Source organism: Anas platyrhynchos, chromosome 2 (genome assembly GCF_047663525.1).
Source record: "Anas platyrhynchos isolate ZD024472 breed Pekin duck chromosome 2, IASCAAS_PekinDuck_T2T, whole genome shotgun sequence".
NCBI classification, from domain to species: domain Eukaryota; kingdom Metazoa; phylum Chordata; class Aves; order Anseriformes; family Anatidae; genus Anas; species Anas platyrhynchos.
Window position 1 is genome coordinate 140,655,288 of NC_092588.1, and position 13,130 is coordinate 140,668,417.

Here is a 13,130-nt window from a genome sequence, read left to right on the forward strand (position 1 = left end):
CGTAGGTGCTCAGGACGACACCCCGAGCTCAGCACGCCTTCGTGGGAGCACTTGATCATCGTACATCCCCTCCACTCGAGAACCTTTCCACGCGTAACCCCTCGCCCCCCCGCTTTCCGAAAGCCCAGCGCTCCGACCTCGGAGCCCCGGGGGAAACCCGAGGGGCGGGCGCGCTGCCTTCCCACCGAGCACACACAGGCGGACGAGCGGGGGCTGAAACCCTCACTTTTACCACCCCCGGCCCCGTGCTGAGAGCCTCCAGCAGCAGCAGCAGCACGCCCAAACGCTTCGCCCGGCGTTTCCCCAGCGGCACCCGGCGGACGTCCCGTCGGGGCAGGGCGGGCGCGGGGGGGGTCCCACAGCCGCCAAGACGTGGGGTGAGCCAGGGAAGGGTCGGGGACCCCTCGCCCCTCAGTGTCAAGCCTCCCCCTTCACGCCCTCGCGGTGGAAAAGCGGTGAAATCCCTCTTTTCGGGAAATAAAGAGGCCGTCGGGGGGCTGCGGGCGCGGCTCCAGCCCCCGACGTGCCCCGCAGCGCCCCGGCAGACTCGCGTGGGGGCCGGCCTCTCCCACGAGTGGGTCCCAGACACTTGTTGCTTCGCGGCTCAGCAAGCCTTTGGGGAGACCCTAAGTCCCCAGAACCCCCGTGAATAGCTCTGCCCTTCCCCGGCTTTGGGAAAATGATTTTTCCCCGCATGGGTAATATTGGCCGCATTTCCCAGCGAACCAAAGCCTGGGATTAAAGGGCGCCCAGCAGCGAGCGAGCACACGTTTATTTGGATAACTGTTCCCCGATCCCCTGCCCTCCTGTTTGTTTTTTAAGCCGACGTGTGGAGGAACACGACCGGCCGAAGGATGCGGCTCTGCTGCTGCTGAGCACCCCAGCAGCGCGCAGTGCGCTCTCCCCACTACGTCATTTCCATCAATGATTTTCCGTCCTCGGTACTTTTTTTTTTTTTTTTTTTTTGCGAGAAGAGGTGACATTTCCGTAGACCGCATTTGCATGGTGTTTATCCCTCATTATTATTATTAACCACGCGAGCAGCCTCCCGGTATCAAGCAACGAAATGTCGCAGCGAGTTTTGGAGGTGCTCCGGGTGCGTGTGCTTGCTCCGCTTACCCGAGCATCGGACTTAATTAGGCAGATAAATCAATTTATCTGAAATCGACACATCTGTTTTTTTTTTTTTTTTTTTTTTTTTTTTTTTTTTTTTAAAACTCTGGAAGCAATTCATCACCGTTTGTTTATTTATTTTATTTTATTTTTTTATTTAACTTAAGAACAGAAATAAGTATAAAGAAATGTGTTTAACAGCTGTTCCCCTCTCAAGTACACATGGTGATAATTTCCCAAAATATTTTCTGTGACAAACGACCTTCTCCCCGATCTGATTTAATTTGTCTCATTTATTTGAGAAGAGCACCGCATCGCCTTTTTTGTTTGTTTGCTCAAAGGGTGATTTTTTTTTCGCATTAAATCCTCCTGGAAACACGTGGCTCATTTCGGTGTACAACCTTCTTCACTCTTTTTTTTTTTTTTTTTTTTTTTTTTTTTCAGCTGAGCTGAAAAATGGGGATTATTTACGCAAACCGGACCGATTTCTCAGACTTCTGCAAAGTTTTACGACGCGGTTGAAGTCATGACTCCCTTTCGGCTTTAAGCCCAAACTTTGCCCTGCCTGTCAAATAATGCCTCCGCGCAGGGCGAGGCGGCAGGTTCGGGCGATTCGCGGCTCTGCACAACAAAATTCCAGCCCGTGAAATCAGGAGGACGCTGCGAGGCAGGGGGTGGGTACAAAAAGGGACATTTTGCTTTGAGTCCTGCCTCTCGGTTCCCCTCGGAGCAGCCGGCTGGGGAGCGGGGCTCCCCGGGCACTTGGTTCACCAGCACCCAGCGCCCTGGGATCGCCCGCAAAAGAGAGCGGAGCGGGGTGCGGAGCCCGTCCCCATCCTCCTCCCCAGAGCCGGCGTCTCATTTTTTCCGCCTCGCCGTCCTCATCGGTTGCTCGGAGGGGCTGCAGGGTTAAATCCGCCCGGAGCTGTCCCCGTGCTCTGGCCGCAGGGCTGATACCCGGTGGCGAACCCGCAGCGGCGTGCGGGAATTGGAAGCCTGCGCCTGGGCGCTGCGGCGGAATGAGCCGCCTCTGAGCCAAAAAAAATAAAATATAAAAAAGAAAATCAAAATCCAAGCGCTGCCGTGGTGGGTTTTCCCGCAAGCAGCGGCTGTGCCCGGCCGAGGGCTCCCCCCGCGGGGTCGGGCGGTGCCCACGCGTGTCCCCAAGGTCCCTCCCCGGGGTCCCGCGGGCTCCTCGGCGTGGGGGGGCGCGGGGTCGAGCCCTTCCCGTCCCGCAGCCCCCCCACTGCAGCCCACGGGGCAGTGCGGGGGCTGCGCGGCCCCACGCGGGGCCCCGAGTCACGCGTGGGCCGCAGCGGCTGCGGGGATCCCCCGGGGAACCGCAGCGACGGCGTGGGGGGGGGGGGGGGGGGGGGGGGGAATAAAAAAGGCTCCGCAGCGCGGCGGTGCCTCCCCTCTTACACTTTTCTTACTTTTTGTCCTCCGGGGGGGCGGCCCGGGGCGGCGGGAGGGTGATGGGGTCCCGCGGGCGCTGCCCTTCCCCTTGCTCATCCCATCCCATCTGACCCCACACTAACCCTGTCCCCATCCCATCCCCATCCCATCCTCATCTCATCCCATTCCATCCCCGTCCTATCCCTGTCCCCATCTCATCCTATCCCCATCCCATCACCATCCTATCCCCGTCCCCATTCCCATCCTAATCCCAATCCCATCCCCTTCCCTATCCTAATCCCATTCCCCATCCTATACCCACCCCCATCCTCATCCCATCCTATGCCCATCCCATCCCCATCCTATCCCCATCCCCATTCCATCAACATCCCCATCCTAATCCTATCCTCACCCCATTCCCACTACCAACCCCCATCCTATCCCATCCCCATCCCCTCCCCATCCCAATCCTATCCCTATCCCAAACCCTATCCCACCCCCATCCCCATCCCAAACCTTATCCCATTCCCATCCCAATCCCATCCCCTTCATTATCCCACCCCCATCCTGTTCTCATCCCATCCCATCCCCATCCCAAACCTTATCCCATCCCCATCCCATCCCCATCCTTTTCTCAATATCCCAATTTCCCCTATCCCAAACCCGAGACCACCCCCATATCTCATCCTATCCCCATCCCATCCCCATCCCCATCCCCATCCCAAACCCTATCCAATCCCTATCCCACCCCCATCCCATCCCACCCCCCCCCCCCCCTCCCCCTATGGGTCTCCCCCCTCTCTCTCCCCCCCCCCCCGCCCAGGACCGGCTCGGAGCGGGGCGGGGCGGGCGCGCTGACGTCACGGGCGGCGGCGCTGAGGCCGCGCCCACCCCTCAGCCGCGCGGCTTCCGCCCGGTTGCCATGGAGACGGGTACACAGCGCGGCCCTGCGCGCCCGCGGGGCCTCCGCCATGAGCCAGCGGCAGGTGCTGCAAGGTAGGGCCGGGCCGGGGACGCGGGGACGCGGGGACACCGGGATGGGGACACGGGGCTCAGCCGCTCATCCGGCGCTCCCCCCGCAGTGTTCGAGCAGTACCAGCGCGCCCGGACCCAGTTCGTGCAGGCGGTGGCCGAGCTGTCCGCCAGGCCGCACAACGCCGACAGCCTGAGGAGCGCAGGTACCTGGGGGGCCGTGGGGGGCTGCGGGGGGCTGTGAGGGGCTGTGAGGGGCTGCGGGGGTCCATGGGGGGCTGTGAGGGGCCGTGAGGGGCTGTGGGGGCCCGACCCCCGCGGGCCGTGAGGGGCTGACCCCGGGTTCCCCCCCCCGGCCGTGCCCGCAGCCCCGCTTCTCCTCCGGCTTCCCCTCCGGTTCCCTCTATCCCAGCCCCTCGGAGGGGTTTCCGTGGTGTTCCGTGCGTTATAGTGCTGCCCCTGGGAGTTGTTCAGAGATTCCTGCGTGTTCCTCGCCGGCCGGGCTGCTCGGCTCGGCTCGGCACGGGCTCGCTTCTGCCGAGCCGGGGATGCTGCGGGACAGCGGCTGTGCCGTGCTGCTGGCAGCCCCGCTCCGCTTCCCCCAGGTCCCTGAGCTTAACCGAGGACAGAGGTGCTCCGAAGTTAATCACCTGCCAGGCACCGAGGCAGAGCGCTGTAAATCCATAGTTGCTTTGCCATATGGTGTCCACGAACTGGTTGTGTTTTGCTTCGTCCCGATTTTGTTTTCAGTGCCTGCCTCCCAGTGCTTGCGAAGCTCTCGGTCTAGCCCGAGAGACAAACAAACAACCAGAAAAAGAAAAGCAGTCGTGTAAATACTTTCGGGTTTCGGGTGTTGTGATTGCAGCTCTGTTAAAATAGTTCTGCTGAAAATCGATCGCTTGCATACTTTGGTAAGGAAACATTTGCGTGGGTTATGGGAGTGACACGCTGCCACCAGGCCTTTTGGATTGCCTGGTGCTGCTTCTCGGTTTTGTTTGAATCTTTCAGTGAGATAATGCCACTGCTTTAATTTATACAAATCATCCTCATTTACCAAAGCGACATCTTGGCCGTAGGAACAGATTGCATCGTATTTGTAAGAAGAGGTCCCTCTGTGGCCATTTACAGTTCTGGGTTTTGTCTGTTCGCAGACAGAGGTCCCATTCAGGCACAGTTCGTGCAGTTCGGTGTTTTAAAAACGGCAGAAAACTCCTATTTTAAGAGAGCAATCAAAGTGTCAAGCTAATTTTACTTCCGTTGTATTTCATGATCTTAAAATAATTGTCTGATGCAGTCTGGTGGGTAGCTTTGCTTTAGAACCGATGTGTTGCTCGTGCAGAGGAAATAATCGTTCTGAGGCCTGAAACTATTCCATGCACAGCCAGTGCTGGTCTGGGAGTTCACTTTGCAAGGATCAGGCTCTGGGGTCATGATGTGGAAACGTGCCTTTGTGAGCCAAGAAGGATGGTGAGCAGCAGTCTGGTGCTGAGCTGCTTCCCTATGGGTTTTGAATAGATTTTCAGATGGTAGAAAAGAGGGGAAAGTCTGCAAATGTAGGGTTTCCTATAGCAATTAATTTGGGTGGCTGAGGCCCACAAATATTTTACCTTGTTCCCCCAACCTAAGCTTTTAAACTTAGTTATGACGATATAATTAAAATCATAACTGTTGGTTTTGACCTTTTTGGGATGTGCTAGAAACAGGTTTCAAAACCTCCCTCTAAACGAAACGCGATTAAGTGCTTTAAAAATGACTAATGCAAATATTTAGAGGCATTGCTATGTCTAGCAGGATAACTGGCATGCCTTTTGTGGTCTTGGTCCAGCGAGCTCTGTAGCAGTGGTTTGAGAAGGAAAGATGTCTGTCTACACACGCATCGCCGTATAAATCCATACGTAATAGGACTGGGGGGCTGATTTCATATTCTGGCAAAGAAAGTTAATTATTCCTTAGGGAGACGGCTGTTTTAAGAAGATGCAGAAAGTCTTTGCCTGCTGTCATTTTCCATTAGCTTCAGGAGTCGGGAGCGCTTGGTGGGGTTCTCCTGTTGGATCTCAGAGGCTGTTGGGGTTCAGCCTTTTCCCAGCTGAAGCAGAAGGCAAGATTTCAGCGACTTGAATTTGAACCAAATTAAGCCCTCAAAATGTGTTGAAGTGTATTCTTGTGTTACTGGCCTTGGTTTATATTCCTGGGTAGCCAAACTTGAGGCTGGAGACTGTGAAATGTCAGTGCTCAAGGAATAAAGCATTTGCTTCTATTTGAGAAGTAATTGTGGTAAATACTTCGTATCTTTTAAGTAGTAGTTTGAGATCATCTCGTTCTGCTCGGAGGTTTCTTTGGACATGAAGCTGACACTGTGCAAGACGGAAGCATGTTTAAAAAATGATTCGTCGCTACGCTGCAAGCCCTGCTTCCATGGCATGAAAGCAGGCATGGTGCTGTTGTTGCAGATGAGGAGGCAGCATCAGAGGGAGCAAGTGGCCAGGGTGGGGGTGAAAGTTTCTCCTACGGGTTTGGCTGTTGAGAAATGTTGTGGCACCATTCCTGTGGTGTGCCCTCCATATAATCTGCGGGGGATGCTAGTGGGGAGGGAGCCAAGTGGAAAACCACCTCCTTCCAGTGCCTCTCTTCTGAGGCTGCTCTGTCTAACCAAGCTCTGGAGCTGCCTTTGCACTCACACCCCAGAGGTGGCTGTAACCAGGGAACCGCAGGCTGGCCCTGGGCTCCCTGGCACGCTTCCAAAGCACTGGCTCTGCCTGTACAAGAATGTCCAGGAGGTTTTGTTCCTGGGAGCTCAGCAGCTTGCTTGTGACGGGGAAATGCAAGGAATGATCAGAGAAATTCCTTTTTCGTTCCTGTTTGTTTTCAAACAGCTCTCGCTTCGTGCTGCTATGTTTTTGTTAACGTTGTTCCTTATGATTAAATACCTCTATGAATAATGACTGCAAGATTTTTGTTTTGAATCCTTAATTAACGGATGTGTGGAAAAAAAAATCCCAAACTCCTAAACCTCTTCTGTTTGGTAAATGTAAGCTCCGAACAATGACAGATGCTTCATTTATCAAGTCTCATTTCTGGAGGACACCTGACTGATGGGAGAAGCTGCTGTGACAGTAGCAGCTGTAAACATCTTCTTTAGAAGCAAATCTATCCCTCTGGCAGCTACAGCCCATGGTGTTTGGTACTGTAATGCGTCATCAAGCCCCGTATCCTCTACTAGAAACCAACTGTTTTTACTTAGAGTGGCAGGTGAGCTTGAGCCCTCTTTCTTGCACTGAGATTCAGGCAGCTTTCGGTTTTGTAGAAAGCTTAGGAGAAAATCTGAGCTGGTTCCAGGATGTTTCTGCGACTGTAGTCACCGAGAGTCTCTGTCTGTTTCCTTCATCTGACTTGGGAAGTGCAGCATTTATGATTCAGTATTAATAAATGCATCGAAGTAAGACTTGCACAACTTCTGGATATTCATTTTTATGTTCTCCCGTAGTAAAAATTAAATATTTATTTATTAATTTTTGCGTTACAGCTGGTGGTGCTGGGGTCATTGCTTTTAATGTTTGTGTTTAAGGATGTGATTGGGATTAAGAAACAGTTTTAGTTCAGCCACTTTGAGTTTGACTCTTAAAGTAGTTCAAAGTCAGCCTTTCTTGGGGCTGATCACTCCTCAGCGTAACAGCTGGGGAAGGAATAGAGAAAAAAAAGTTTGGGATATGGACAAAGAAACTGGAAGCTGTGTGGTCTAGCAGCCTGCGTGGTGTTGTCCTGGGACTGCGTGTGCTGGCACCCTGCACACCTGGGAGTGCTTCTCATTTCTGCCAGGGTTTTGTTTTAACACCTCGAGCAGATTTCTTCCAGTTCTCTGTTCCTTGGCCTTACTTACTTGCTGGCCAGTCTCCAGAGCTCAGCGAGACAAGTTCCAGAGTGTCAGTGTGATGATGGACACCACCTCAAACCCTTGTGGCATGGCAGGCTTCCTCCTTCTTCGTGGTCTTGTCCCTTTGCAGCTGAAGGGCCATGCCATGCAGGTTAGTTCTCACCCAGCCCCAGAGCTCCTCCACTGGTCCCAGGTTTTAAATGCTGTGTTCCCCAAGCCTTGGAGTTGTTTTAGAAGCTTTTATTTTTATAAGTGGATATGCATGGGTGGGCTCCACTGCCCCCACGTAGCCAGTTCCAACTCTTGGGCTCAAGCACCCTGTGTTGTGAAGGATGCACTTATCCTCCTTGTTGTTTTTTTTTTTGGTAAAAGTTTTCTTGAGCTTTAGTGAGAGGAGAAATAGAAGCATAGTGGGTGGGGAAGTAGAAGCATGCAGCGTGGGGAAGAAGGCAGAAGGCAAACTTTGGAGTTGTAACGGGCCAAGTGAGGAGAGTGGCGTTCCCCAAAGCCTGGCGGTGCGGTTGTGCCTGGTGAGGGAAAGTACCAGAGAGATGACAAAGGAGGAGAAAGTAAACGTATCTGAGGCCAGGGGACTGCCTTTTGCTGTAAGTCAGTCAACTAAAAGCTCAACTGCTGCGGGATTCCCCCCCTCCTCTGCTCCTGGCCTGTCAGAGACTTGCAGGTAGGAAATTCAGCGAGAGAATTTGTCGGCAACTTCTTCACGGATGGCAATCAAGAAGCAGCAGCTCCTTGTGACCACCTTGGTTTTGGTGTGGCTGTGAAGAACTGTGTGGTGACCACTTACTAGCTCTTTGAGCAGTGTTTTCAGCAACTCAGCCCTCTTGAAACAGGATTAGTTCTGGTCCATCAATGCCGGAACAGCCAAATTAGCTTTTAAGGAGGAGAGACTTACTGCTGCTTGTTCCTTCAGAGTTCTCCAGCCCGGCTGCTGCACCCAACCTGCATCATGCTCCACCATCTGGCAACTGCTTGATGAATTACTCGGTTACCCAGAGTCTCTGTTACCCAACTGTATTCGTGTCCCCTTTGATATCTGAAGGACTGCAGTTGTGTTGTGCAAAGACGGGTCCTTTCTCAGGGCGAGTCATGCTGGAGGAGTCGGTGCTTGAGATGTGCATCATGCATGGGCCATGGAAGGGACTGTGCCAAGATGAGTGAGTACGAAAGCTCTTTCTCACCGTTCTGGGAAGCTTTCTTTCAAGTCCCCAGCTTAAACTTTGCTATTTCTAGGAAGGGATTGGTGCTGGGGTGAGACAGAAATAAGCTTGCGCTTCATTTCCTTGTCGAATCATCTGAATCAACGTCAGGAGTCCTGAAAACAAGGTGGTACAACGAGTGTTGGAGCATTAGTGTTAGCTCAGAGAATGTACAACTTAAAGGTCAGCATCTTCAAGATAAGAGTATGTCAGGAGATAATAGCAATGTAGATTTTTTTTTTTTTTCACATTTGCATTTTAAAATGGAAATAAATATTGTTTTTGAGGAAGGAGAATGGGGTAGAGGCGGCCATCTTCAGGTGCAAAAAAAAGAGAGAATTTGGAACTCAGAGTGATGTTACTCTGACTTGTTTCAAGTTTCTGAAGTCCCTGACGTCAGGTTTCATGCAGGCTCTGCAGGAAGTAGGGAAGGAGAGTAGGTGGCTTCTGCCTGACTTTCAGGTATTTCCACCTCCCCCCCTTTCCCTCCCCCCAAAAAAAAAAGCCAAAATAACCGAAGTCTACTATTTCCAGAGTGATGACTGTTTGGCTACAGAAACTTGGAATGAAAAACCTTGGGATCTACCGCTGCCTTGAGCATGCTTTTTTTCTTTTTTTTTCTCCCCCCAGAGAGGCAGCAGCCAGCGCTTGCTTGCTAAAAGAAAGTGCATCAGGCCTGGGCACAACAGCTCCACTTGAGAAGTGTGCTAAGGGTGATTCAGCTGCTAAGTGTGTCATTCTTTGAAACAATTCTGAGTGGGAAACTGAGGATGGAAAGGGGAATCGGTCCTTGCCTGAGGTCAGTCAAGGTTGCGTGATGCAAGAGAGAATATTTGGCAGGAATTCTTTGTTACCCTGTTTCTGAGTTGCTCGTGGGAACTCTTCCAAAACAAATCTAGTCTAATGGTCTAAACGTCTTATTTTGTAGTTTACTTTGTGTTGCTGCCTTTGAATTAGACTTAATGGATTTCCTACTTCTGTCACGAGAGGCTCGTTTACGATAACCAAAGAGTTCTCCTAAAATTTTGTGCAGCAATATGCTGCTGTCGCTGCTCTGTATGGCTCTACATCAGAGGAAGCTGTTGGATGTTTCTTACCTACTTTACCTGAAAATGCTGACAGGAATGCTGGCTTGGACTTCTTTGGAGAAGAAAGTTAGACTTTGCTCTTCACAGGGCAGTCAAAATGAGCTCACCGAATGCAGCAGCTGTCTCAGGTGAGAGCAGCTGGTTGGGCGTAGGGCAGGAAAGCTTCCTTCTGTTGGGTGGGTTGATCCTTTCCAGCGCTGTCTTCAAAAGCTGTAGAAGGAAAGGTTGTCTTTGCTTTCTGTAGGTGTTTAAATGGAGACCCCATCTCTTGGAATTAACTCTTCTTCTAAGCGCTGTAGGGAGAAATACTCTGTTTACTGAGGATGTAAATATGAAAATTAAATAAATGAAAATCATGAATGAAATGAAAACTGCTCAAGCATTCTGTCTTGCTGAGGAGTCAGATTGAGATGATGGATATCATCGTGATGCAGAGAAAGGAATTGGTTGCAGAGAATGTGAGAAGTGGAGGTAGAAGCTTTTAATTATGCTCAGTGCCCAGGCATAATCTAGGTCTATATGATTCTCTCAATTCTCAGTTAATTTGATGTCAATGTATGGCTTGTACAGCAACAAGAATTGATTTTTCTTTTTCTTGTTCCACCAAAGCTCCTGTCATAATGATTACTTGTTCACTGTCTTTTCTTTCATTCAGACATCACTTTGGGGAAAATACATTGTCCTGGAGAATCAGTACAGTTTCTCTTCCTTTCTAAATCTTTTTCATCCGTTCACTGCTCTATCAGCCTTGCTTTAGCATTTTGTGTATTTTCTTCCAGCAGTAACTCCCACTTTCATCTTTCACTTTTCAACTCTTCCCTCACCTTCAGTTGCATCAGCTGAAATAGTTTGTCATCTGAAATGTCATCATCAAGCTTTACGTGCTTTGTACCACAATGAAATGATCGGTGCTGGGCATGGCGAGGTGATGCTGCTTGGAAGCATTTTCAGGCTGAAGGCTTTTTAGCATGTTCTAAAAGTGAAGTCTGAATTAGCTCATCTTGAAAATACAAATCAGAGAAATCTCCTATTTAGAAAAAACTCAAAGCTCGTGTACGTGTGAACTTTCTTGCATGGGGTTTTACGTTTTGCAGTGTTTAGGCATGCTGTGCAGGCTAGAAATACATCATGTTGTCTGGAGCTAGCTCGTGGGTTCCCCTGCTGTACATTCATTCTGGTCTGTTTAAATTTCACTGAATTTTGAGCCCGCCTTGGTGTGCCACCTTGGCTTTTTTTTAGGGGCAGAACACTCACTACATGCTGAGGTGTCCCTTCTTTCCCAACCACTTCTAATAGGCTCTTCAGTCTCTTTTTTTTTTTTTTTTTAATCAAGCTTTATTGATATCAAAAAGAAAATCTTGGTTTTGTATCATCTCACCTTAAGGGCTCAAATGTACGACAAATGCAAATGTCAGTCCAAGCCTCCAGACTGGAGGCTTTTCAGTAAAGCAGGAACAGTGCAAAGAGCTGGAGCAGCATGAATTCCTGTTGGAATTTCAGCAGGTGTTTGACCATGGAGCTTATGTCAGAGGGAAGGACAAGAAAATACTTTCCTGTACGGGAGGCAGGTGACTTTTAGAAGGTTACCTCACTGTAGATGATATATGGTGTTGGCAAATATTGCACACTTTTCTGTCTTTTTTTTTTTTAACTTTTAATTTGTCCTATGATGTTCTTAGTCCATTTTAATATGAAGTGTAACTTACTATTGAGGCCATACCTGCCATTTGGAAGAGTTTGTGAGAAGGTATCAACACAAAGGTCACAATCCTAAACAGTGCTTCCTGCAAAGTGCTGAATGTAGTCAAATTGGTCTTACAACACTGGAGGAGCCACCTTTGTCTGCTGCTGCCCAGGAGGCCTCTTTCAGGTACCACTGGTGTTGACAGGAAGGTGTGAGCAGGTACCAGCGAAACCACAGACCTATTTCCATAGTCTCTACATGTACATGTTGAATTAATCGCTGCAGGGCCATTTTTGGTGTTCCTGTAGCGTTATTAAGATATCACAATTTCATTTCCCTTTTCTTGTGTGTCCCCATAAGACCTGTGGTGTTTTGTCTTGTGAACATCCTGAAGGCTGCACCCACCATGGCTGGGCAGCTTCTGGTTGTGGTGCTGACCTTCCCAGAACAAACTCGTCAGTGGTCAGCGTGGCCTCCACAGTTCCTTGTCTCTCCTGCTCTCCCTATCTCTTTCTTAAAGCCAGCAGTGGATTATTAGGTTTTCTTCTTGCTGGGAGTAATTTGGTTATAACTTAACATGAATGTTCCCCGTGAGAATTGCCCTGCTGCTCAATTACTTTTTTGGGGTCTTTTTTTAAGGGTGCCCTTCTATACAGAAGTATGCTCTGGGCATGAATAACTTCCATCCCTTTCAACTATTCCTTGCTCTAAGCTTTTCCTTCTCAGTTCAACATCTTAGTGCCATCTGCCATTAGGCAGCGATCCTACTGTTGTGGGACTGTTGCACCAAGAGACCTTTGTTTGGCCCTCTTCCATGCTAAGCTAGGTAATTTTTATCTGACTCAAACAAATGTAGTGGAAAGAGCAAAGAACGGAGGCAGCTCATACGGAAAGTTTTAACTGCAGCTCTGGTATTGGTGTCCTGGTATAGCACTTCTGCAGCCCCAGAGAGCATTGCTTTCTGGTTGAGCTATGAAGCTCAGAAGTATTAATTCCTGCATCTGGCTGTTAGAGGGACCCTGCTTTCACAGCACTGCGACACAAGCAAGGTTCCCTTTAGCATTTGTCACCTTACAAATGATGATCTTTATGTAACCACATGTATCTTGCTTATATCCTTACAGCAGAGTTTAACTGTAGGAGTAGCTTCCATGTACAGAGTGCTCATCTTTGGTCATCCTTGTTGCTTTTTATTGAACCTTTTCCAGCTCTCCTCTAGGGAAGGGAATTAAATGCAGAATGGATTTATACAATAGCTTAGTGATGGGCTCTGTTTTGGCATCTCTTCATTCCTACATAATACTGAATACCCTATATACTTCTGTATGTATAGTGTTTTTTTTTTTGTTTTTTTTTTTCCTGTTTGGGGTCCATCGCTGTGTATGGAACATTAGGGTTGGCTTTCCCATATAAGTTTAATTTAACTTGACGTTTTATTGTCCAGTCATTCAGTCCCTAGTTTCATAGTTTCCCTCACTGATACCACCTTGAATCACTTTGGATTACCAGTGTACAGTCTCACCTCACTGTTCGTGCCCTCTCCCAGATCACAGAGGAGTACCGAAAGGCACATGTCCCCGCACTGACTCCTGGAGGTCCTGCCCCGTGATCTCCTCCCTCCTATTGCAAGAATGCAAAGTTTACTGCTGCCATTTCCTATTTTTAGTGAAATGTTTATTCGTGTAAGCACTTTCTTGGGCTACGACTGCTAACACGTTGCTGCTTACCTCACCTATAATTTCAACAGCATGTGTAGATACTGGAATATGCCCTCGGAGAATGGACTTCCA

General features: G+C 49.8%; 1 protein-coding gene across 6 annotated transcripts in view; it reads left to right on the forward strand.

Annotated features, from left to right (window-relative positions):
* Window positions 1-3,377: 3,377 nt before the first annotated feature.
* The window catches only part of SPAG6 (sperm associated antigen 6), a 37,655-nt gene continuing 27,902 nt past the window's right edge, over window positions 3,378-13,130 (forward strand). For 3 of the 6 annotated variants that reach the window (XM_027450637.3, XM_038175164.2, XM_072033694.1), the window contains exons 1-2: window positions 3,378-3,504; window positions 3,591-3,686. In XM_027450637.3, the coding sequence (XP_027306438.1) occupies window positions 3,480-3,504; window positions 3,591-3,686 (121 nt within the window). In that variant the 5' untranslated portion in view covers window positions 3,378-3,479. Of the gene's footprint in view, window positions 3,505-3,590; window positions 3,687-13,130 lie in introns of those variants that run through there. The other 3 variants (XM_027450638.3, XM_038175165.2, XM_072033695.1) reach the window with 3 other exon arrangements.